At 40.2% G+C, this 26,952-nt stretch overlaps 1 protein-coding gene across 16 annotated transcripts in view; it reads left to right on the top strand.

Annotated features, from left to right (window-relative positions):
• Positions 1-26,952, top strand: part of DST (dystonin) — a 460,168-nt gene that overhangs the window by 417,838 nt on the left and 15,378 nt on the right. For all 16 annotated transcript variants that reach the window (XM_074947869.1, XM_074947855.1, XM_074947860.1 and 13 more), the window contains 13 exons: positions 1,393-1,563; positions 2,814-2,969; positions 3,200-3,406; positions 4,739-4,858; positions 9,340-9,509; positions 10,030-10,189; positions 11,427-11,621; positions 12,610-12,738; positions 22,738-22,881; positions 23,580-23,768; positions 24,530-24,659; positions 26,074-26,237; positions 26,551-26,713. In XM_074947869.1, the coding sequence (XP_074803970.1) occupies positions 1,393-1,563; positions 2,814-2,969; positions 3,200-3,406; positions 4,739-4,858; positions 9,340-9,509; positions 10,030-10,189; positions 11,427-11,621; positions 12,610-12,738; positions 22,738-22,881; positions 23,580-23,768; positions 24,530-24,659; positions 26,074-26,237; positions 26,551-26,713 (2,098 nt within the window). The remainder of the gene's footprint in view (positions 1-1,392; positions 1,564-2,813; positions 2,970-3,199; positions 3,407-4,738; positions 4,859-9,339; positions 9,510-10,029; positions 10,190-11,426; positions 11,622-12,609; positions 12,739-22,737; positions 22,882-23,579; positions 23,769-24,529; positions 24,660-26,073; positions 26,238-26,550; positions 26,714-26,952) is intronic.

Genomic DNA, 26,952 nt, shown 5'->3' with positions numbered 1-26,952 from the left:
AATATTGCTTTTCCAGATTATTTATAGATGTGCACAAAAATAGCTTACTATTTTAGAATTGATTGTTGGAGACTAGAAGATAATGCAAAATAAAACATGGTATTCTGAATACAAGAAATACAAACACCCTAATAATTTTCTTTATAAACAGACTAGTATCCTTTCTGGGCCTGATCCAAAGCCTCACACTCCACATTTAAAATGGCTTCCTGTGTCTTTACCAGATCATTATATCTGTTATGGGTTGCTGTGTAAAATATATGAGTGACACATATATGTATACCATAAACAGGAAAGTAACAGAATATTTCACTTGAGGACTTCAAATTGCAATTGAACCTTACAGCACCTATGTGAGATATATTTAGTGTTATCCTCATTTCTGCAGATCGAGAAAGTGGGAAACAGGCCAATTATTGTAGTTATTATTGATTATATCTTGCAACCTCCAAACCTGCCATTGTGTGATACAAACCGTGGCAATTTGTGACAAGTGATCATGTTTGTCACACCAAACCCCTTTTTTAAGGGCAAAGCCCTTTTTTTAAGGATGTGTATAAAATAAACTAGTTCAGCTGTGGGGGATAGAGAGGAGCAGGAACCCCAAAGCTGCCAGAGGATCATCTCCTCCTCCTCCTTCCCCACCAGCAGCTCCTGCTTCTTGTCCTGTGGAACTTTTGCCCTAGTTTGGGAGAGAGAATCTGCTCTGATGCAGCACATGTGTTACAGTCAAGTGTGTTACGCTTGAGGGGCCTATTATTAATTATTTGTATTGTGGTAGTGGCCCCGCCGTCATATGTATACAGTGTTAGGAGAATAGGACCCTAAATATAAGTTGGTCAGAAAAGAAGAGTATGTGGTAGGTACAACTATGTTACTTATGCTGATATTGCATTCAGTAGATGTGCACAGTTATATGCCTAGTGGGTGAAGAGAGATGCAGAGGGTAGAAGATAAAGCAACCTTCCATGCTGTCCAAACCCCTTTTGGGGATATGTTGGATTGCTTCAGGCCTCCTAAGGGTTCCAGGTGGCTTACCTATTGTGTTCCTGCTCCATATGTACTTTAAACAACAAGAGACCTAGCAAACCTTACCCAGTGAGTTAAATGCATATGATATGTCTGCCAAACTTAGGACCTGAGTTAGGTCCTAAGTATATATATCCTGGAAAAAGCCTAAAAAATTATTTGACACATCATACAAATTCTCATTTCCTGAAGAATTGGGCTCTTTTTTTCTGATTTGGCCTTTTATGCATTATATATGCTTTCTGTCCTAGTTTTAACAATAATGCCCCTAATATATAATTGATTTTAGATGCTAAACTTTTTGAAGGGTATTGAATTCCTACCTGACTGATATTTATATTTCTTGTTTTTTCCTTAATATAGGAACTCTGTGCTGCCTTTGAAGCCAAAGAAGAGACGTACAAGTGTCTGATGCAAAAAGGCCAGCAGATGCTTGCAAGATGCCCAGGGTCTGCTGAGACAAATGTTGAGCAAGATATAAATAACTTAAAAGTAAAATGGGACTCAGTACAAACAAAACTCAGCGAAAGAAAGGTGTGTGGTTTAGAATAAGGATAGAAATGTAAATAACATATTAAGTACCTTAATGTTGAATTATTTCATTTGTAGAATATCTATACTTGATTGCTGGGACCTGGAATTTTTTGTTGTATGACAATGATTCAGATTTCACTAGTGCTTTGATCAGGAGTCATGGACCCACAGGTTAATGATGTAACATCATTTGTGTGGTGAAAATCTGTTTGATAAAAATGTATGTAAGTATACTGGTACATATTTATTTTGCAGAGTGAGGATATTTCTGGTTTGTATTAGAGATCATAGATGTAAGAGAAGGAAAAGTCTGATTAGATCATCTTGTTAATCTCCCTGTCAGTGCAGGATTGTGGCATTAATTTTACTAGAGTTATGACCAGTATAGTTTTAAAGGTTTCCAGCAATTGGGTTTCTATCAATTGCTTTTGGAGACTATTTCTAACTTCACTACTTCTCAGCAGAATGATTTTATTGATATTAAGCATAAGTTTTCTTTTCCTAGTTTCATTTAGTTTTCATTACATCATGAACCATAGCGGAGTTGTTTTATCTCAGTCAAACTGTAAATGATATTCATTATTACAAACAGAGGTAGCCGCACGCAAATGAATAGCACTGACATAATTACAAAGAAAAATATAATTAACAAAATCAGCTTTAATTTAAAACAAAAATGTTTCTTAATGTGCCTGTATAATGCAACGATATCAGAGTAATTAGTTTGCAGCGTGAGGCAGCCTCCTTAGGGCAAGTTATAGGGCTGAATGGAATGCTTGGCGAGCCCCACAATCTGATTAGCTGAACATCTCTGAGTGCTTTTCTAATAGCTCATAAACATTCAAATGGCAAACCTAGCAGCATGGCCTGATTCAGGCAATCAGACCCAAATCTGAACATTACGTTTGTTTCCTGAGTTCTGTCTTGAAACTTGTTAACTGTGTTGTTCCATTATGTGAACCGTTCAACACCAGGAGATGGGATGTTCTGGTGTATAGAAACACACCCTTGGAATTGGATATTGTGTTGTCTGCTCAGTCACCACAGTTCTATGCCTATTTTTCCATTGTAACTCCTTTGCTATTCTTTATCTATATGCTGTTATTTGAAATACAGAACACGTCAACGCTGAGTTGAAATAATATGACAAAAATAGGGGCTCTCTCCAAGATATATTCTATTAAAATGGTTTATTCAACAAAGCACCAATTAAACATTAGCTGTTACTAAATAACTATGTTTCTTTATAGGCCAAACTGGAAGAAGCCCTGAATTTGGCTATGGAGTTCCACAACTCACTTCAAGACTTCATCAACTGGCTTACCCAGGCAGAGCAGACTTTGAATGTGGCTTCTCGGCCAAGTCTTATCTTGGACACTGTCTTGTTTCAAATTGATGAACACAAGGTATGTAAAGAAACAGATGTGTTGTGTTTTCCTCCAGCAATTTGGAGGTACTGTATTAATGTCCAAAGCAACCCTGTAATGCTGTCAGTCAGAAAATCTTTTTATGTCTTTTAAGATGTACTTTATAGTCTCTCCCACCAGAAAGTCCAGAACCACATCATTTTTTTTCCTGTGTTTGTTACATGAGTGACCAGTGTAACATTTAAGTGTGGTTTTCTTCCTTTTGCAAGGTCTTTGCTACGGAAGTGAATTCTCACCGAGACCAGATCATAGAGCTGGATAAAACTGGAACCCATCTGAAATATTTCAGCCAGAAACAGGATGTTGTCCTTATTAAGAATCTGCTGATTAGTGTACAGAGTAGATGGGAAAAAGTGGTTCAACGCTTAGTGGAAAGAGGAAGAGCTTTGGACGATGCAAGGAAACGAACGAAACAGGTAATTTGACAGTTGTTCTACAGCTCTTTGAACTTAGCTCTAACTAAATCCAGACCCATGACGTATATGGTGCTTTAAAGCATTGTTAAGGAAGCCTGGAGTTAATGTAACAGAATCTATTAGCCTGAGCTAGTGGAGCAATTTCTGTGATTCAATCATAGAGCACTTCATTTGGAAGGTGAAAGCTTCACTTTCAACCCAGCAGCAACTTCTGTCAGCAATGTAATATAATCTGTAAAGGAAGAGAGTTGCAGTATGGCTTCCAGATGTATAGTAGTGCCTTCTGCCTTCCAGAAGAAATTACAAAATCAACTTTTTTACTGGAAAGAGTGTGATGGACCCATTTCGGTATTAGAGAGCAAGATATTGTCCACTGTTTTCTTTTTAGTGGTGTGTTTTACCCTAATAATGTTTAATTCTCCCTGCCCTTATATTGACCGCTATAACAATATCTTCTGTCTGGCAAGGACACTCTGCTGACTTACTATGAGGAAGAACTTAAGAAATGGGAATGCTCATACATAATTCACCTCTCCAGGAATTGGTCATTTAATCTCTGATTCATATGTCCCTCAGCAAGGGACATATGTGATAGATGGGGAAGTGGAGTTTAGTGTGTTTAAATTTCAACAGGGAAGTGTTTATTTATTTTATTGAAATGGAGTCGTGTCCATGTTCACAAGCCAAGACACATTCCTGTGTTAATTGTTGCCACCACACAACTGGGATGACACGAACTGTTAGATGTAATAAATTGTGCAATCCTATAATAAAATACCATTTATTTTCAAATAACGTCTCTCTCACTCACTCTCTCTCTTTCACAGACACACACACACACAAATCTGCAGGAAGATGTGTGGTCGAGAGAGAATACTTTGCAGAGCTGGTCACAGTGACTCCCAGACAATCAGAAAGCAGAAACAATATAGGGAGATGGAGAGTAGTATAACAGTATAGCTGAGTGCTGACATCAAGAGCCAGGTCTCCAGCCCCGATCAGTGCAAGGCCCAAATGGATGGAAAGGGATTCTAATTGCTCTATGCTCCCACTCCTTGGCTAGCTGGGTGAGGAGACAGACCGATGTCAGGGAAAGGAAACAACAACAGGGATTTTCTGTACAATCGAGAAGATTTAGTACAGGCAGCTCAGAAGAAGTGGGGGCCATGAAGAGAGGAAGGCTCCTTGGATTTGCTCCTTGATTGCACCTCTCTCTAGCAGCTGGTCACACTCTGGCCCTGAGATGGCATGTCAGGTTTTAATCTTTTCTGAATATTTTATGTACTAACATGTTTATACATTTGTGTGAATCCAAGTCATGCTTTTCCACAGTTCCATGAAGCCTGGAACAAACTTATGGCATGGTTGGAAGAGTCAGAAAAGTCATTGGATTCAGAGCTCGAAATTGCAAATGATCCAGACAAAATAAAGTTGCAGCTTACACAGCATAAGGTAAGTCATGAATGATGAAATGCAGGATGTCCAAGTCCAATGGCAGGAAAGTCTATCAAGCCTGTACTATTTAATCAGCAGAGAGCAATAGATTTATGGCTTCGCTATGCTGAAATGTTTGCCAGCATCAAATTAAAATGCTGGCTCATTTCCAGATGGAAAAATTAGTGGGAACGAGAAGGGCTCTTCCCAGTCGCTGTTCATCTGTGGAGAAGAAGTTAACTGTGAAGATGAAAGACAAAATAATAGGGAACCATGGAAACTGTCAACAAAGAGAGAGAGAGAAATATTTGATGAAAAAGGAAAATATCCAAAGAGATTATATTATATGCTTCTTTGGTCTTTAAAATTACAGTTACCAACAAATTGCTTTGATGTGTATTGTGTTAGGATGATTTAAAATCTGTTTTTCACATTTTAGGATTCCCTCAAAAGTAAGAAATAATCTTGTATTTTGACTGGCAAATCCTTTATATGTCAAGTAGAAAGATTAGTTAAATAATTTGAAAAGCATCAAGTACAATGGAATTGACAGTAAAAAGGGTGAAATGTGTAAGAGTAGGAGAGAGAACTCTCTCTGCTTGGGAACCACAGCTCTGAAACTCCTTTCAACAAACCCAGCTGCTTTCAGCTGTTAATGTAAATCTCACCTGATTGATTTGGCTTTTCCATAACTAATAATAGTAAGGTGAAAGGGAAAAAAATCAACTTCAGTCCCCACAAAAGAGAGAGAAAAATCCCTGAGGAAATCTTTACTTTGACTTTATTTTTTAAACAGCCCAGGTAACATGATGATGGACATTGCATGGATGGATGGTAGAATCCTCTAACGTAAAGATGTGTGGAAAAGTTTAACTTGGAAGAATTTTCTCAGCAATAAAGGCATGCTTGTGACTGTAGGACAGTTGGTTTTTCTGCAATGTTGATATAGAATTGTCCTGCTCTTTTAAACTATTTCCATGGTGTTCCCCAGCCACTGCTATTCCTTTGTTCCACCTGGTGTTCTCAAGAGATTGCACCTCCACATTTCCGCCCTTAGTCTAGCTCCTTATAATGATCGCTTTATACCCCCTTAAAGTCCTTGCACTATACTATTGTGTTTGTTTTGCCCTACAGTCTCCAATTCATTTTTTTATCCTCTCTTATTTTCCATGATGGCTTAAGCTTTGCATATCAACATGGAAAATATTTTCCTTTACTTTTAGAAACTTGGCAGCGTGTCAAGCAACACTGGCTTTACCTTCATTTGCTCTTGAAAGCTTCAGCTAAACTTGTGCTAATGTTCTTGCTAGTTCTGCATTTTAGTTTGCTCTGGGGTTTGCTATAGTTGCCAAAAATTAAAATCATATAGAATTAGAGCAAAATGCAGGCATTATGATCATCCTTTTTGCCTGTTCTGATCACATCATCCCCCTATGAATCCCTCCACTGCTATCCTTCTCCACATCATCAAGTTCAAACTTCTTTTGGTGTCCTTCAAGGCCCAGTGTAACTGCCCCCTGCTCATGTCTTTTACTGGGTTGTCTGCCATCCCTCTCCTCTCCACCAGTGAAACTACCCTCCATGTCCTATTTGTCTGTTTCTCCCACAAATAATATGGCACCTCTTTCATGTCTCCACCCTTCCTCAAACTGGTGGGCAAACTCACTACCCTCCTTATTTAAATGCCTCCTTCAAGTCCCCCTTCTTCCAAAATGCCTACAAGAAACTAGCTGCCTAAGTCATCTGCTTATTAATTTTATTTAAATCTTATGAATCACATCTATGATGAGGGATGGAGTGCATAAAGACACTGTGATTGAAGCTGGCAATTGTTTTGGAGGCTAGTGAGGGACATAAATGATAGGAGGAGGACAGGAGATGATTTCAGTATGTTTAATCATCAAGAAAAACAAAAAATTCAACCAAATTTGTATTTAATAAGCCAGGTGCCTGTCATCATCCTGCATTTCATCCTGCTTATATGTTGTCTCTTTCCTCCCATCCGAAGTCTGTCTTTGTCTTTTCAGACCAGGAATCTGTGAGCCAGCCTTTTCTTGTTCTACTTAGTTAATGATATTATTATCTGAACTGATGGTGTGCACTGAAGTTGTGTGTGTGTTGTCTGCAATAACTCTGCTTCACTGTTTGCCAGGTTATCACTGCAAAAAAATTAATAATAATAAAACTCCCCACAACATCCCCCACGAAAAATATTCTCTCTCTCTCTCTCATATATTTATTTATGTTGCCAGGGATTTTGATGGTTATTCATGGTCTGTTTATTAGTTATTTTTTTCTCCTTTGTATATTATTTTTAGAAGTCAGAGATGGAAAAACCCTATTAGGTCATCCAGTCCATCCTTGACCTAATGCATATTTATTCCTCACATGATTTGGCTCGCTTAACCTGTGAATATTTGTACCAATCTGCCATGGAAAGTACTGTAGATAATTAAATATTGAAGGTTTCATTCACCGATCTACAGTTAATATCTGAGGTGACTTAAACCATGGGCTAAAAAACTGCTCTCAGTTACACCTCAGTGAAATCAAGTGAAAGTGGAATTTGGCATTATTTATCTAGGCTAACCCTGGAAGAATGAATTAACTAAAACCTTTTGTTCATCTCTGACTCCACTTTTACTGTATAGTCTTTCTCCGGCAGCTATTTCATTTTGTCTGTTTGTGAAAATCAAGCAACACTACATATGTAGCGCTGGGTGATTAACAGCCCCCACCAAAGAAAATATAAATTCATGAACAGTTTATACTATTTTTTAAAATTTCATATGAAAAGGACCTTTTTTATTGAGAGTTTTTTGTCTCCCCCATACTTCCCCTCCACTTTGAAAGTACTTTGAAAAGATCTTAGTTTATCCTAGGGAAAGGTTGTGTGTGTGTGTACAAGATTGTTTCTCAAAGGGTGCAGGTAGACTACTTCAGGTTTCTTAAGGGGTGGAAAAAGAAAGGGAGATGAAATAGTAAATTATAAAATAAATGCAGCGGTAGGGCCATGACCTTGATTTCTTTGTGGACCCCAATTTGCCACGGTCATCCAGGAGAGTTTGGGTGTTGACGGAAGGTACACAACAGGACCTTCCAGTAGGGGGTTTGAATATGAGACTTCAGAACTTGGTGGACTGTTACATCCAGGTTGAGTAGTGTACAAAGCTCAAGTCAGCAGTGACTACAGGGCTTTCTCCCTATCCTTTTCTGTGTTCTGAGAAGGTCTGGTTCATATCATACTTAGTAGTAATTCCATAATGAAAGTTGTAGCATTATTTCTATTGTAGGCCCAGATTAGATTCTCTTTCAACAAGCTCTTTTTGGTTTGTGATTCTCTTGACACAGAAAATTTGTTTGATTTTGAAGGTGTGAGTTTAATGAACCACAGCCCCTCATTTGTCACTGTTTGTCCATACATCATTCAAAAAGGCATGGGTTAAAACATAATCATCTAACTGATTTTAAACCTTGCTGCTGTCAGAAAATTGCTAGAGAGCATTGTGGGATCTTTTGGCAGTCTCCTTTTAGTTAATTATTTACTATGATGTTCTCTTAACCGTTGTGGGGTACCAGGTGATTTGCATTTGCCCATGTTCCTTTGCTGGTGGCAAGACATTGCCAACTGCAGAATGCAGCTCTATAGAGAAGGAACAGTCAATACTGACCAATCTGATGGGAGCTTTAATCAGGTCTCACAGTCCTTCTTAGTCCCTTACTCACAGACCTGCCACCAAAAGGCATAATTCCCAGCCTAAACGACATTATTCAGATTCCACTCATCTTTCCAAGGGGCCTGTGTCTGCACTTCCTTTGCACACAGAACTCCCAGTGATGATTCTCTGGATCAAATGACTGCAAGATTAGGCCCTTTTATGTTAAGAACTTTGCATCTCTGGAGCCCATATCCTCCAGTCTGGACAAGATATGCTGGGCTAATGAACCCCTTTGCAGCCCCTGGATCCTGGATTCAGTCTACACCAGCCTGGGCCCTCAACAGAAATTAGTGCAGATAGAGTAATGCTCTATTTTAATCCCTCTGTCCATACTCCCGAAGGGTTGTTCCAGATAGCAGGGTTACTCTGGTCATTCCCCTTTCCTTGTGCTGAGGGATAGGAAGGTGGTGGTGTAGCAATTGCTATGGCCAGCTCTGTGCCAACTGCAGATTCCTCAGTTCAGGAGGAATCCTCAAGGGGTTAGTTAAATCAAATTTCAGGCTGTTCATGCTTGCAGAACAGTGCAGAGGAGCTAGAGCAGGGGAAAGGATCTGGCTCCAGACCTCTAGTACTTTAAGCTTCATCATAACACTAGCAGACCAGAAATCTTTTAATTTCACTTGCATTTTAATATGATTTATGGGAGATATAAAGATTTTCTTACAGTGTCATTTATAAATGTATTTATTGGTTCAAAAATTATATGAAAAGAAAGAATTAGCGAAAGCTCACGAGTACCTAGTACTATACAGGTGTTTACTTTTCCTTCTACTCCTACAGGAGTTCCAGAAATCTCTTGGAGCCAAACATTCTGTGTATGACACCACAAACAGGACTGGACGCTCCCTCAAAGAGAAAACCTCTCTGGCGGATGACAATTTGAAACTGGACGATATGCTGAGTGAGCTCAGAGACAAATGGGATACGATCTGTGGAAAATCTGTGGAAAGGTAAAATGAAAGGCCAAGTTTCCTTGTTTTAAAGGAGACTTGCAGAGGTAAAGAAGAGGGGGTTGTGTTCTTTTTGTGCTTCTCTGTGCTGAATAAAGAGGAACAGAAGTTGCTTGTTTGGAGTCTTTTAAATGGGGGAGCACAAGCACTGCTCCTTCCTAGTATTCCTGGTGCTCTGGTCACCGCAAAGGGAAAGATGGGCTGGGAGATGGCCTTGCTTTTCCCCGGCACCAGGCACCCTTGCTGAGGGGAAATGCACTAAAGTGAGCTCTACTCTGCATCCTTCCAAGAGGTGATGCAATGTGTATGCTCTCCTTGCATTCCAGGGAGCTCTGAGAAGCCATGCCCATCCTTCCTCTCCCCACAGACTCCCACAGTGACCCTACGGTTTTTTTTTCTTTCACTAGCTGCTGAAAAAAATCATTATCTATTAGCGACTGTTGGATGCTGTCAGTTATATTGCAGGTTTCCTTAATGAATGTGATTGATTTTTTTCTTAGTGGTTTTTGTTTTCCCCCAGACAAAACAAACTGGAGGAAGCCCTGTTATTTTCAGGACAGTTTACTGATGCTCTGCAGGCTCTCATCGACTGGCTATATAAAATTGAACCTCAGTTAGCAGAAGATCAGCCAGTGCATGGAGACATCGATTTGGTGATGAACCTGATTGACAATCACAAAGTAATTACAAAAATATTTTTCTAATTATTATTAATTAATATCAGACTGTGGGCAGCTACTTCAATATAATTTTTATTTGATCCTTCTGTAATTGTAAAAAGAAATGTTTTCTTAGAATCTGAAGAGAACCATTTAACCTGGAATGTTTGGACATCACAAAGCTGCTGACTACAATGGAAAATGCTGTGAAATCAGCACTATTAAGTGCTACCGAGGCTCGATCCGCTGTAGCTTGGATAGGGGTTTTGTGAAGTGAAGCTTGACGTGGATCCAGGACATAGCCAGTGAATCTGTCACTCTGCAGGCCCAGCCCAGCACTATGGTGGAAAAAGCTGCTGTGGAGGCCGTTGTAATCCAATCATTGTAGCTGTGGTGCAGTTGAGTGTGGAATGATTCCATTCCCTTCACATCAGCCACCATTGTGTCCCATTGTCAGAAGTCTGTTTACTCAGACTTTGGGCAGAGGAGAAAATATCTGGCCCTCGCATAAGAGATGTATCTTAGAAACATAGACATGTGTGTCCTGGAACCAATGCTGCAGTCACATTGCGCCCTTTAACTAATATATCAGCAGTAATGCAGTGCATTGTAATTGTCATATCATGTAAAAGGGTCTTGAAAGTGGATATTTTTCCAGCTGTGAACCTGAACATGCAATCACTTAAATATGTGACATAATCTATAGCCCATCCAGTCAAATTACCAGATGGACTTTTATTTATATTTTACTATTTTAACCCTGCTTCTTGATGTGCACTTTATCTGACTGCACTGTGATTTGGGACAGACTTGCACATTCATCATTGTGTCAGTGAATCGATTGCTTTGAAGGGCTTAAAGCCCGTATGTTAAGGTGACCATCTTTTTGTGCATCGCAGTGGGTCAAGTAGTTCAGAGGGTCTAACTACAGATATACTCCCATGTTTCACGAGGCTAGGCAACTTTTTCAGGTTGAGTGAGCCTTTTTGCCAGTGTAAATGAGCCAGTGTTGAAGCATAGAGGGCTTTCTTGCAGAAAATGCGCAAAAATATGGAGCCATTTAACCCCAGTTGAGAAGAAAGCCAAATGTAGGGTGTAAAAATCTTAATGTGTGCATTTTAGAATGTTTAGATTGAGGTATTTTCTGTGAAACTAAACCCCACTTTAGTCTTCTCCATATCCCCACTAACTAGGTCACACATGAGACACTGAAGCCATGATAAATTGAACATGTTAAATGTGTGTGTGTGGTCCCCAGGTCTTCCAGAAGGAGCTGGGGAAGAAGACAAGCAGTGTCCAGGCTCTGAAACGCTCTGCTCGAGAACTCATAGAAGGCAGTCGTGATGACTCCTCCTGGGTAAAGGTCCAAATGCAGGAGCTAAGCACTCGCTGGGAGACTGTCTGCGCCCTGTCCGTATCCAAGCAAACGCGACTGGAACAGGCCCTCCATCAGGTAAAAAGGATAGGAGAAGCAGAGAAAACACAGATAAATTTACTGCTTGAAAACTTAATATTATAATTAAGAAAATGGTCAAAAAAAATTCAAATTTTTTTCTCCTAATTTTATACTTTTTCACTACAGGGTAGGTTGTGCCTTTTCTTCTTTTTTCTTATTATTATTTTACTGGGTTAGCACCTAGGAGCCCCAGTCATGGACCAGGGCCCCCATTGTACAAACAACCAGCAAAAAGAGACTATCTGCCCCAAAGACCTTACAATCTAAATAAAGCCTTTTAGGCACAGCCCTGAGTAAGGGCTGGTGTGGAGATGCCCCACCCCAGAGGACGCTTAAGTGGGAAATCATACATTCACTCCTTTAGCGTCCTGGTGCTCAAGAGGGTGCATCCTTTAGGAAGGGACAGCTTGTTCTCACTGTGTGCCAAGCCCACTGTACCCACTGCCTTCTTTGGGGTAATATGTTCCCCCAGGGAGCTCAAAAGAAGTAGTAATGTGCTACCTCTAACCCAGGGACTATGAATATAGGTAGTCTTTATACGGAATGCCCATGGATGGGCTCTCCTTGTCCTCTCTACCCACATAAGACTTACTCTGTTAATCTTTCTTAAGTAATGATTAAGGCTACTCAGAAGGTATCATTCCCATCTCTCCAGCTGGTACATGAAAACACCTCCTTTGGCATTTTTCAGAATGAAGGCATGACATTCTGAGATGAGCTGCACAGACACTATAAATCAGAAGGTTAAAAGCATGAACAGGCTTTTAGGCTTCCTACAATTTTTGAGATGCATGAGACATTTTTACAGTCATGGAAATGTAGTACTGTATATCATTGACGTTTTAATGGAAAGTTAATGTGCCTGTACTGCTACATGATTAATGACTCCAAAGCTGGACTCAGCTTCATTGTTCAGGGGAAGAATCCAAAGCCGAGTAATTTCTGTCAGATTCCCTCAGAAAGGGCTGTGGTTTTTTTCTTACAGGCAGAGGAATTTCACTCTGTTGTGCATGTTCTTCTGGAGTGGCTGGCTGAGGCAGAACAGGCCCTTCGTTTCCATGGCATCCTCCCAGATGATGAAGAGGCTCTGCGGACACTAATAGATCAGCACAGGGTAAGTAAGATAGAATCATAGAATCATAGAATATCAGGGTTGGAAGGGACCTCAGGAGGTCATCTAGTCCAACCCCCTGCTCAAAGCAGGACCGATCCCCGACTAAATCATCCCAGCCAGGGCTTTGTCAAGCCTGAACCTAAAAACTTCTAAGGAAGGAGATTCCACCGCCTCCCTAAGTAACTCATTCCAGTGCTTCACCACCCTCCGAGTGAAAAAGCTTTTCCTAATATCCAACCTAAACCTCCCCCACTGCAACTTGAAACCATTACTCCTTGTTCTGTCATCTGCTACCACTGAGAACAGTCTAGATCCATCCTCTTTGGAACCCCCTTTCAGGTAGTTGAAAGCAGCTATCAAATCCCCCCTCATCCTTCTCTTCCGCAGACTAAACAATTCCAGTTCCCTCAGCCTCTCCTCATAAATCATGTGTTCCAGTCCCCTAATCATTTTTGTTGCCCTCTGCTGGACGTTTTCCAATATTTTCACATCCTTCTTGTAGTGTGGGGCCCAAAACTGGACACAGTACTCCAGATGAGGCCTCACCAATGTCGAATAGAGGGGAACGATCACGTCCCTCAATCTGCTCGCTATGCCCCTACTTATACATCCCAAAATGCCATTGGCCTTCTTGGCAACAAGGGCACACTGCTGACTCATATCCAGCTTCTTGTCCACTGTAACCCCTAGGTCCTTTTCCGCAGAACTGCTGCCTAGCCATTCGGTCCCTAGTCTGTAGCTGTGCATTGGGTTCTTCCGTCCTAAGTGCAGGATCCTGCACTTATCCTTATTGAACCTCATCAGGTTTCTTTTGGCCCAATCCTCCAATTTGTCTAGGTCCCTCTGTATCCTATCTCTGCCCTCCAACGTATCTACCACTCCTCCCAGTTTAGTATCATCCGCAAATTTGCTGAGAGTGCAATCCACACCATCCTCCAGATTATTAATGAAGATACTGAACAAAACCGGCCCCAGGACCGACCCCTGGGACACTCCACTTGACACCGGCTGCCAACTAGACATGGAGCCATTGATCACTACCCGTTGAGCCCGACAATCTAGCCAACTTTCTACCCACCTTATAGTACATTCATCCAGCCCATACTTCTTTAACTTGCTGACAAGAATACTGTGGGAGACCGTGTCAAAAGCTTTGCTAAAGTCAAGAAACAATACATCCACTGCTTTCCCTTCATCCACAGATAATGGAGAGGATGCTGACTGCTGGACTTGATTTACTGAAAGGAAATAAAATGAAACAAAGCAAAGTATCTCTAGCATAATCACGTCCTGCAACAAGACTTGTTTTCTAGAATAAGAAATTAAAAGTTCTGTAAATTTGAGGGTTCAACACCCATTTTTAGTTCAGGCTATCTGTCTATCAGGGTAACATCTCACTAGGCTTTAAAGCCATTTTGTCTTACTAGGAAAATAATGCAAAAAATTGCATTTTTAAAGGAGTTGTATAAAATTAGAGACTGGTTCAAAAACTGTCTTGCAAGCAACGTAATTTGGTAAGCTTTGTTGATAGGATGTTTTAATACCGACAGTATAGCTGTTCTCCTAGCAATTCTGAGTGAAACCACAATACACTGTTTTTGTCAAGGTCATCTATATATGTCATCAACATGATGTATTCAGCCATTAACCTTCTGTCATGATGAAACACCATGTTGACATGCTTCACATGCATTATGTATTGAAATATTACAGTGACAAATATACTGGAGATGTTAGGTTACAAGTTATCAAACTGGATTTCAACTAATGAAATGTGAAAATAACTAAGTTAATGACACAGCTAAGGAAAAATTCAGGGGCATATCTCTTCCCATTGAGAAAGTTACCTCCCAAAAAACCAAAACACCTTCCATGCAGTTGTAGTAGTAATAATAATAATAGCAGCAATAATAATAAAAACTTGTGTGCAGTTAACATGAGAACATAAGAATGGCCACTCTGGGTCAGACCAACGGTGCATGTAGCTCAGAATTCTGTCTTCCAACAGTGGCCAATGCCAGATGCTTCAAAGGGAATGAACAGAACAGGGCAATTATCGAGTGATCCATCCCCTGTCATCCAGCCCCAGCATCTGGCAGTCAGAGGCTTAGGGACACCCAGAGCATGGGGTTGCATCCCTGACCATCTTAGCTAAAAGCCATTGGTGGACCTATCCTCCAGCAACTTGTATGGATTTATATAGTGGCATTATGATATTTTCTCTGGTATTATGTATCCCTTTCCTAATGGTTCCTAAAATTCAGTTAACTTTTTTGACTGCCCCGTACATGGACAAGTTTCCGAGTAGCAGCCATGTTAGCATGTATTCACAAAAAGAAAAGGAGTACTTGTGGCACCTTAGAGACTAACAAATTTATTTGAGCATAAGCTTTCATGAGCTACAGCTCACTTCATCGGATGCATACAGTGGAAAATACAGTGGGGAGATTTTATATCCACAAAGAACATGAAACAGTGGGTGTTACCATACACACTGTAATGAGAGTGATCAGGTAATCGAGTGATGTCGGAGAACACTTCAATCTCTCTGGTCACTCGATTACAGACATAAAAGTGGCAATTCTTCAACAAAAAAACTTCAAAAACAGACTCCAACGAGAGACTGCTGAATTGGAATTAATTTGCAAACTGGACACCATTACATTAGGCTTGAATACAGACTGGGAGCGGATGGGTCATTACACAAAGTAAAACTATTTCCCCATGTTTATTCCGCCCCCTACCGTTCCTCACACGTTCTTGTCAACTGCTGGAAATGGCCCACCTTGATTATCACTACAAAAGGGTTTTTTTCCTCTCCTGCTGGTAATAGCTCACCTTACCTGATCACTCTCATTACAGTGTGTATGGTAACACCCATTGTTTCATGTTCTCTGTGTATATAAAATCTCCTCACTGTATTTTCCACTGTATGCATCCGATGAAGTGAGCTGTAGCTCACAAAAGCTTATGCTCAAATAAATTTGTTAGTCTCTAAGGTGCCACAAGTACTCCTTTTCTTCCTGCATATTGAGTGGATGTTTTCATAGAACTATCCACAATGACCCCCAAGATCTTTTTCTTGAATGGTAGCAGCTAATTTAGTATGTATACATTTTGTATGGATATTTGGGATTATGTTTTCCAATGTGCATTACTTGCATTCATCAACACTGAATTTCATCTCCCATTTTGTTGCCCAGTCACCTCGCTTTGTGAGATCCCTTTCTAACTCTTTGCAGTCTGCTATGGACTTAACTATCTTGAGTAATTTTCTATCGTCTGCAAATTTTACCATTTCAGTGTTTACCATTTTTCCATATCACTTATGAATATGTTGAACAGCACTGGTTCCAGTAGAGATCCTTGGGAGACCCCTCTATTTAGCTCTCTCGTGTCTGAAAAATGACCATTTATTCCTAACTTTTGTTTCCTATCTTCTAAGTCCTGATCCATGAGAGGACCCTCCCTCATATCCCATGACTGCTTACTTTGCTTGAGAGCCTTTGGACAAAGTATAGTGTGCTTTGACTTTCAGAAAGCCTTGTGAAAGACTTTCTGAAAGTCAAAGTACACTATATCCACTGGTTCACCCACATGTTTGTTGACCCTCTCAAATAACTCTAATAGATCAGGGAGGCATGATTTCTCTGTACAAAAGCCATGTTGATCTTCCCCAACAAATCATGTTTATCGATGTGTCTGATCATTCTGTTTTTTGCTATAGTTTCAACTAATTTGCCTGACACTTTAGTTAGGCCACGACAGGAATGATGATAGTAATGTAATGTAATAGTAATGTATTTCTTGACTACTGTGAGGGAGAAAATTGTAACAAAACTTCCATGCAATTGAGGGTGCAAAAAAAGCATCATGTTTTTACCACTCCTTGTGGGTGCTGGTATCAGCTGACAGGGCATGACTGTCTAACTATGCATAACTCAAGAATCCTCAGAGTGTCCTGACTTCAACCAAACAGTTCTCATGGCATCCACATGTAGAATCTGTCCCTTCTAGTGCCTGTCATCACCACTGGCAGCATGTCTTGTTCACTGTTGTGCTGCCACTGGTTCCCTCACTGTGCCTGTTTACTGCTTTCCCACCTGAAGGATCCTCGACACAGGAGGGAAAGTTTCAACAACTGCCACTGAGTTGTGTGGCAATTTGCAACTTAATTTGGGGCCACTGGGAATGTAGTGCTTTGTGCTGTGGCTCCCTTGCTCCATCCTCCTCTGTCTGGCCACACCTTCCCCACATATGTCACCATACATTCATAGAATCATAGAATTGCAGGGTTGGAAGGGACCTCAGGAGGTCATCTAGTCCAACCCCCTGCTCAAAGCAGGACCGATCCCCGACTAAATCATCCCAGCCAGGGCTTTGTCAAGCCTGAACCTAAAAACTTCTAAGGAAGGAGATTCCACCGCCTCCCTAAGTAACTCATTCCAGTGCTTCACCACCCTCCGAGTGAAAAAGCTTTTCCTAATATCCAACCTAAACCTCCCCCACTGCAACTTGAAACCATTACTCCTTGTTCTGTCATCTGCTACCACTGAGAACAGTCTAGATCCATCCTCTTTGGAACCCCCTTTCAGGTAGTTGAAAGCAGCTATCAAATCCCCCCTCATCCTTCTCTTCCGCAGACTAAACAATTCCAGTTCCCTCAGCCTCTCCTCATAAATCATGTGTTCCAGTCCCCTAATCATTTTTGTTGCCCTCTGCTGGACGTTTTCCAATATTTTCACATCCTTCTTGTAGTGTGGGGCCCAAAACAGGACACATTACTCCAGATGAGGACTCACCAATGTCGAATAGAGGGGAACGATCACGTCCCTTGATCTGCTGGCAATACCCCTACTTATACATCCCAAAATGCCATTGGCCTTCTTGACAACAAGGGCACACTGTTGACTCATATCCAGCTTCTTGTTCACTGTAACCCCTAGGTCGTTTTCTGCAGAACTGCTGCCTAGCCATTTGGTCCCTAGTCTGTAGCGGTGCATGGGATTCTTCCGTCCTAAGTGCAGGACTATGCACTTGTCCTTGTTGAACCTCATCAGATTTCTTATGGCCCAATCCCAAATTTGTCTTGGTCCCTCTGTATCCCATCCCTACCCTCCAGCGTATCTACCTCTCCTCCCAGTTTAGTGTCATCTGCAAACTTCCTTCCATCTTCCAGATTATTAATGAAGATACTGAACAAAACCGGCCCCAGGACCGACCCTTGGGGCACTCCACTTGATACCGGCTGCCAACTAGACATGGAGCCATTGATCACTACCCGTTGAGCCCGACAATCTAGCCAACTTTCTACCCACCTTATAGTACATTCATCCAGCCCATACTTCTTTAACTTGCTGGCAAGAATACTGTGGGAGACCGTGTCAAAAGCTTTGCTAAAGTCAAGGAATAACACATCTACTGCTTTCCCCTCGTCCACAGAGCCAGTTATCTCATCATAGAAGGCTATTAGAATAGTCAGGCATGACTTTCCCTTGGTGAATCCATGCTGACTGTTCCTGATCACTTTCCTCTCCTCTAAATGCTTCAGAATTGATTCCTTGAGGACCTGCTCCATGATTTTTCCGGGGACTGAGGTGAGGCTGACTGGTCTGTAGTTCCCCAGATCCTCCTCCTTCCCTTTTTTAAAGATGGGCACTACATTAGCCTTTTTCCAGTCGTCCGGGACTTCCCCCGATTGCCATGAGTTTTCAAAGATAATGGCCAATGGCTCTGCAATCACATCCGCCAACTCCTTTAGCACTCTCGGATGCAGCTCATACGGCCCCATGGACTTGTGCTTGTCCAGCTTTTCTAAATAGTCCCAAACCACTTCTTTCTCCACAGAGGGCTGGTCACCTCCTCCCTATGCTGTGCTGCCCAGTGCAGTAGTCTGAGAGCTGACCTTGTTCGTGAAGACAGAGGCAAAAAAGCATTGAGTACATATGCTTTTTCCACATCCTCTGTCACTAGGTTGCCTCCCTCATTCAGTAAAGGGCCCACACTTTCCTTGATTTTCTTCTTCTTGTTAACATTCCTGAAGAAACTCTTCTTGTTACTCTTAACATCTCTTCCTAGCTGCAACTCCAAGTGTGATTTGGCCTTCCTGATTTCACTCCTGCATGCCTGAGCAATATTTTTATACTCTTCCCTAGTCATTTGTCCAATCTTCCACTTATTGTAAGCTTTTTTTTTGTGTTTAAGATCAGCAAGGATTCCACTGTTAAGCCAAGCTGGTTGCCTGCCATATTTACTATTCTTTCTACACATCGGGATGGTTTGTTCTGGTAACCTCAATAAGGATTCTTTAAAATACAGCCAGCTCTCCTGGACTCCTTTCCCCCTCATGTTATTCTCCCAGGGGATCCTGCCCATCCGTTCCCTGAGGGAGTCAAAGTCTGCTTTTCTGAAGTCCAGGGTCCATATTCTGCTGCTCTCCTTTCTTCCTTGTGTCAGGATCCTGAACTTGACCATCTCATGGTCACTGCCTCCCAGGTTCCCATCCGCTTTTGCTTCCCCTACTAATTCTTCCCGGTTTGTGAGCAGCAGGTCAAGAAGAGCTCTGCCCCTAGTTGGTTCCTCCAGCACGTGCACCAGAAAATTGTCCCCTACACTTTCCAAAAACTTCCTGGATTGTCTGTGCACCGCTGTATTGCTCTCCCAGCAGATATCAGGGTGATTGAAGTCTCCCATGAGAACCAGGGCCTGCGATCTCGTAACTTCCATTAGATGCCGGAAGAAAGCCTCGTCCACCTCATCCCCCTTGTCCGGTGGTTTATAGCAGACTCCCACCACGACATCACCCTTGTTGCTCACACTTCTAAACTTAATCCAGAGACTCTCAGGTTTTTCTGCAGTTTCATACTGGAGCTCTGAGCAGTGCCATTAATGCCATGGAAGGGCTGCCAGCTGCTTTTCTGGTATCTTTGAGGGAGTGAAGTATGCCTGTTATCTGCCTGTCCTCTCTAGCTGCTCCAAATGGTTCCCTTTTGTTTTTTTTGCTCTTCTCTGTGAAATCCTGGCCCTGCTGAAGTCAGTGTCAAAACCCCAATTGATTTTAATGGGGCCTGCATGTCATCCTGTGCCAATAGACTAATAAAATAATTCCCACAAAAATAAAACTTAGCTAAGATATAGTTAAGATAGCTAAGTCCACTCTAAGAGAAAATGTACCATTAATCACATTATTTTTTGTAAAAAAAGAATAAACATTGAAACTGTGGAGTTCACAATCTAAGAACAATTCTGACAGCATCCTTAATACCCGATGCCCACATTAATAAATTGAAAAAATTCTCACAAGGTAGCACAGTACACTTTTGGGCTCACCAGAGTTACTATTCTCCAAACATTAATAACCAATTTTCAAATGCCACCTTCCGATGAGAGGTTAAGAAGGAAGGGGCTTATACAGCAGCTCTCACTACAGCCTTAACCAGGGGGCTTCAACCAGTGTCTTCATAATAAAAAAAACTGTAACAGTATTAGAGCTGCTTACTTAGTCTTGTTAGATGTTACTTTACTGGGGGGTTAAATTCAATCTTTTAATTACTATCTGTTGGTGATGATGTAAATTTCAAATATGTACCTAAGTACCTAATTTGTCTCCTAAACTTGGTATAAAGAAAAGAAGTACTTGTGGCACCTTAGAGACTAACAAATACTTGGTATGTGTGTTGTACCAATTAATATTGCAAAGGGTGACTTGCTTTTGAAATCTGTACAGCATTACCATTTGTGTTATACATTGTTAATTTGATAATGAGTATGATATCTCCAATGTATATATGAAATTTTTAGGAGAAAAAATGAAAGGTAGGTAAGTGTGGTATGTTACATAAATTTAAAACATCATCTCTCTTCCATCTGTGTTGCTACAATATTATCCCAAATCACTTATTAGATTATAATGACTGCATTATTGAGGTAAATGTTAAATGTGTCCTTTATTCACAATGCATGTTATAATTCCTGTAAAATGATTTTAATACCTTTGTATCGAGCCACATATTGAAAGCTTTTCATTTTTAGGCATTTAACCTCAAAGGTCCATTTTTATGTCCCGCTATTTAGCTTTTTTCTTGAAAACTGTACATGATTTAATGAAGGGTACATGTCACAGACAATTTAAGTTTTCTCCCACTCATCACAGTCTCTGGGGACGAAGAGGTACAGTAGGTTAATGCACTACATTAGGTAATAAAAAATATGAATTTGTTCTCAATCTGTCTCTCGTGTATCACTAAATGACCACAGAGTTCAGGACAGCTTGGGGAAGCTCAGTATTCCAAACATCTAGGCTGTTGCAGATGAGGGTTTTGAGGTTCATTTATAGAGTTGTGTAGGGAAGGTTGCATTATGTTTGCCAATATTCTGCCTGGCTCTTGCCAATGTTGCCAGTTTCTCAGTGTAACAAATACTAAAATACACTGTATATGTACAGAAACCATTTTGAGCTGAAATTGCAAGAATAGCTCATGGGATTTCAACACAACCAGACTGGAAACATAACCCTGATTTGGTCTTAGAGTCATATACTTGTTTAACCTAATCCAGATTCAGGTACTGCCTACTCTGCCCAAATCAAGTCTAACTACACAATCTGCAAGTTTCAGGAGGTAATTAGAAATTGACAAGAAGCTGTTGGAGCCTCAGCACCCAACGCTCAGCTTTCCCCCCAAGCCCAGCTGCTGGAGATGCTGTGGGACATGTAGGTATCCAGGGCGCCCAGCTTCCCTGCCATTTCCCCAGCCCATCTGCAGCTCCCCAACTGCCTACCAGGAAGGTTCATGTCAATTTCATTTTCTCCCTGCAGACAAAAAATGAAATTGAGGAGAGCTTTCCAGGTGGGCAGCCAAGGAGCCATCATTTCAGTTTTCCTGATGGAAAATCAAATTTTTCTGGCAAAATTGAAATTTTCTTTGGGGAAATTTCAATTTTGGAAAAAGATATTTTTCCTTTGGAAAATAATTCTCATGGAAAATTCCCAGCCAGTTCTGCTGTCTGGTTCTTTATAGTTTCTTCAGCACCTGTTAAGGAGCTTTTACCTGGGTATATTGTAGGATTAGTATTGATAAACAGGCTAGGTCTCCTGAAAATTTTCTAGTAGTGACTCCAACCCCACAGCACATTTGATTTACAATATCTTATCGAGTAGTATGATTTTTTTTATAGGGTCATGTATACCACAAGCATATACAATGTGTTGCATTACTAAAGAGTTGCAGGCTAATATGTTATATATTTTAAATCTTAATTTAGTTCTTTATATGGAATAGGTTTTTTAAATGTTCTTAACTTTTCTTGTATGTAGTGGTGGTGTAGCAGTGTTGGTCCCAGGATATTAGAGAGACGAGGTGGGTAAGGTAATATCTTTTATTGGATCAGCTTTTGCTGTTGAGAGAGACATGCTTTCAAGCTACACAGAGCTCTTCTCCAGATCTGGGAAAGGTACTCAGAATGTCACAGCTAAATGCGAGATCGAACAGAAAGTTTAGCATAAGTAGTTAGCGTGTATTCTAAGGGACCATTCAAGATGAAGTGGCCCATTAATACCCATGCAGTCATAGGACAAAAAGGGGGGATAGTGGGTAATAGTTGTAATAAGCCATAAATCCAGTGTCTTTATTTAGACCAGATTTTTAGTGTCTAGCAAAATTATGAAGTTAAGTATCCAGGCTCATCTTTTGAAAGTGTTGACAGTTTCTCAGACCTTAAGAAGAGCTCTGCATGGCTCGAAAGCTTGTTTCTCTCACCAACAGAAGTTGATCAAGTGAAAGACATTACCTCACCCACCTTGTCTCTCTGAACTTTTCTTATAAGAATTGGACTTGTCTCATCTCTTATTCTTTTTCCCTCTGCCCATTGAATCAGTTCAGGCTTTGAATGATCCAATAGAGAACTTTAGCCTTCCAGATTTGGCCAACACTCATTGAAGTTACTCAGATTTTTCTTTCAACTGGTGCCAGCAACTAACTGAAATCTTTGTTTCTGCTTTAGGAATTCATGAGAAAGCTGGAAGACAAAAAGGCAGAACTAAATAAAGCAGCAGGTATGGGAGAAGCCATCCTGGCTATCTGCCACCCAGACTCCTTCACTACCATTAAGCACTGGATAACAATCATCAGAGCCAGATTTGAAGAGGTCAGTACGTCTCATGCAGCCTTCATAGTAACAGGCAATCTTTGATAGTTTGGAACATAGCTGGCAATTAACAAGTCTGTTACGTTGGAGGAAATGATCCAGCTGTTGAGAACGCAACTATTTAAAATACCCAAGCTGATATATGTGAAGAGGCCAGGTTTTACTCTGCTTTTGAGAAGTAAAAGAATAACTACAGCAGCTGGTCAAATTTTTTTTTTAGGAAATACCACCCCTCATTTCTCGCAGCAAATTCATAGTCTCAAGAAAGAGACTATAATGCTTTAAAAAACAACAATCAGGGTATGTACAAAGTAGTCTAAAGAACGAGGAGTACTTGTGGCACCTTAGAGACTAACAAATTTATTTGAGCATAAGCTTTCGTGGGCTAAAACCCACTTCATCGGATGCATGCAGTGGAAAATACAATAGGAAGATATATATATACACAGAGAACATGAAAAAATAGGTGTTGCCATATCGAGAGTAATCAGTTAAGGTGAGCTATTATCAGCAGGAGAAAAAAAACTTTTGTAGTGATAATCAGGATGGCCCATTTCCAACAGTTGACAAGAAGGTGTGAGTAACAGTAGGGGGAAAAATAAGCATGGGGAAATAGTTTTACTATTTACTATTTAAGTAAATATTGGAAATATTTAAGTAAAGATGTGGAAATATTCATGGATTGACTTTTTATCAAGGTATTAGCATGGGCAAAGCAACATCAGCAGAGACTGGCAGGAGCCCTGGCTGGACTTATTGCTAAGCAAGAATTGTTGGAAGCCTTATTGTCCTGGTTGCAGTGGGCAGAGACTACTCTTAGTGAAAAAGATAAAGAGGTCATCCCCCAGGAGATCGAGGATGTTAAAGCACTCATAGCCGAACATCAGGTAAGGCATGAAAAATGTGAAACATGTCTTAAGGATTTTGTACAGATACACGCATCTTAGATTTGCTACATAATCAAAGATGAGCCTGTTTTAGTTCTTTACAGTATGTTTAATGATCCAGTTTCCAGATTCCTGATTCTATGTTCCCTGTCCCTGTGATTGATCCCAGTCTTGCTCAAACAAAGCAAACAAATGAAAATGCAGCGATGTTTTAAAAACATGTACCAGCTTGTTAGGAATAAGGACACTGAACATTTAAAAAACACCAGGCAGTTCTGCTGCCTAGAACCAGCATTGCATTGTCTGCTTTGCTAAGTGAATTTCAAAACATGTTTTATGCAAGTGACCATCCTTGCTTTATGTCAGATCCTAATTGACTCTCCTCTGAGCTGTTGTCGATTAGTCTGGACAGTAAAGGACCTAGTACTGCTCTTGAATTCAGGGTCTTTCGCACATCACACCCGGTGCACCAAGTTCAGCCAACGTATTTTTAAATGTAGACTTCCTTTAGCAGCTCTGCCATAATGTAGATAGAAGTTCATATAGGTAATATTTCTTAGCCACAAAATATTTATTTTATATTTAATTGTAATGACAGGATTATTTTAGTGAAAGAGAAATGTCTCTTGTGTCTTCTGCTGTAATTTTCCTGACAGGTAGTTGCTCTCTCTCTGTAACTTAGTATTCTGTTTTCTTTATTTGTCTTTCTTGTCCATTATTCTTGTGCATTGATAATTAAAGCAGCTACCATTTAATTGCAGACATTTATGGAGGAAATGACCAGAAAACAGCCTGATGTGGATAAAGTCACAAAGATCTACAAAAGGAAGGCAGTTGAACCCACACCAATACAGTCTCATATTCCTGTGCTAGATAAAGGGAGAACAGGAAGTAAGTAATGGGATTTTTTGGGGAGGTCGCACATATCATTGCTTTTCCAATATAAATGATTGATTTCTCATAAACTAATACTGTTAGGTGTCATTACTATCAGAACAGTCTGGTAAAACAAGGTGAAATTATTCCTCCATTGGTTTTCCTAACTACTTTGTCGTATGTTTTTTTCATTAAGAGGAACGTGTCTATTTGGTAACAGACTTTGTAGCTAATTGTGCCAAAATATAACAAGGCAAACATGTCACCTACTGTAATTGTGTTTGTACTAATTCCTTCCCAAAATATAGGGTGAACTATTTTAATTTCTCTTCAATAAGACTCGAATACCTCTTAACCTTTTACAAGCGACTGTCACAAGTGATCAGTGTATCTTTCCATTCTCACATAGTGGAAGAATATGATTTCTTTATTAGAATAATTGCAGAAAACCAAATTTTCATTTGATAAATAAAAATAATGAGGCATTCCACTATTTGTGCTTCATTTCATCACATTGCTACTGATTTTTATGATCTGATGCTAATTTTATACATGCAGTTTTGTGTGCACTGTGCTTTCCTGTGCTAATGGTAGATTTTTGTAAACTCAAATATAGAATTGACACCTGCAAAGCATATGTATATGCCAATTATGTGCCAACATATGACCATTTTGGGAGTGCTAATCGTTTTGCATGCAAAATTGTGAAAACAAAATTAAAGGCTGGACTGAGGCTTCCTTGAAAATTGCACTCTTAAAGTTTTTTTTTTTTTAACCCTGTTGTGTTTTAACACTCCCACTCTTGCAAAAAGTGCCAAGAGACCTTTAATGGTCTTTAGCTGGTAAAGGTGGGTTGTTTGTTTGTTGTTGTTTTTTGCTAACTCATCCAAAAGATGAAATACCGAGCTGCACAAGCAGCACAAGACAGTACTTATAGGTTATGAAGAGCACCACCTAATGAGTTCCCTCTCTCCTATCCTGCATGAAACAACATGGATTTTAGTAGGTCTCCCAACTGAGTTTCATGTAAAGTGAATCCTTAAGTGAGGAGATGGTTTAAATTTCTGTATCTCTACCTCTGCCTCCAAAATGAGGCTGTTTGTTCCGCAATGCTCTCTCAGAGCTTGCTTGCAGTGGGAATATTTATAAACATTTTTCTGTGCTGGTGCCGATTCACAAGTATGGCCAGTAGCGGAAGGTATCATGTAGACAAGGCCCAGGTGTTTTAACCATTGTGTTGTCTTTCTCTGGCTATGGCAAAACTCCCATTAACTACAATGGGGAGGCTAGGATTTGGCTCATTATTAGTTGCAGAAGGGAGTCTTTTTAAAGAGGTTGATCATCATTCACATGAAAATATGCTGTGTTTTAAATTGGTTGGAACTTGGAGAAAAATAAGCCTATGCTAACTTGTATTCTGTTTTAATAGGAAAACGTTCCCCAACAGCAGGCATGTATCCATCAGGAACACAGGCACAAATAGAAACCAAGAATCCAAGGGTAAACCTATTAGTCAGCAAATGGCAGCAAGTCTGGCTTCTGGCCTTGGAAAGAAGAAGAAAATTGAATGATGCTTTGGATAGACTAGAAGAGGTCAGCACACAGCATATATATTATATACTATGTATATTTTTGTTTAACCCTGCATTTCCTGTTACAAAGCGATAGTAATGCCAGTCTTACTTTTTTGTTATATGACGTATAGTTAGATGGAAACATCTTGATATGTGCATGCAAAAAGCAGCTAGTCCTATTTTAATAGTGAATAGAATCAAACCGTTTCAGTACAAATGTGGGCATTTTAAAGAGCCAGTTATTTAAAAGCATGCTGATGTGACCTCTCTTACCTATTCTGTAAGTGATTCATTTAAACTTGAAAAACATCTCTCATCTCTCTTTCCTCAAGCTGAGGGAATTTGCCAACTTTGATTTTGATATCTGGAGGAAAAAGTATATGCGATGGATGAACCATAAGAAATCTCGAGTAATGGACTTCTTTAGGAGGATTGATAAAGATCAGGATGGAAAGATAACGAGGCAGGAATTTATTGACGGAATTCTTTCTTCAAGTAAGTTCTAAATTAAGTTACTGATCAGATTATGAGATGCATCTAATATATTGGCAACATATTGTATCTGAGGTAAGTCTTGATGTGGTAAGAGATCAGGTTTACCTTTAAAGAAATTATCACTCTGTGATAAATGTAAAGTGGTAATAATTGCTTTACTTGAAAACATTGATAAAATTTAGACACTCCTTTCTTGAGTGAGTCAGATTATGACACAAATTTTTGTCCCTATGTTGTGT

This window comes from Natator depressus, chromosome 3 (genome assembly GCF_965152275.1).
Source record: "Natator depressus isolate rNatDep1 chromosome 3, rNatDep2.hap1, whole genome shotgun sequence".
Lineage (NCBI taxonomy): Eukaryota > Metazoa > Chordata > Testudines > Cheloniidae > Natator > Natator depressus.
This window is presented reverse-complemented; position numbering and strand designations above follow the sequence as displayed.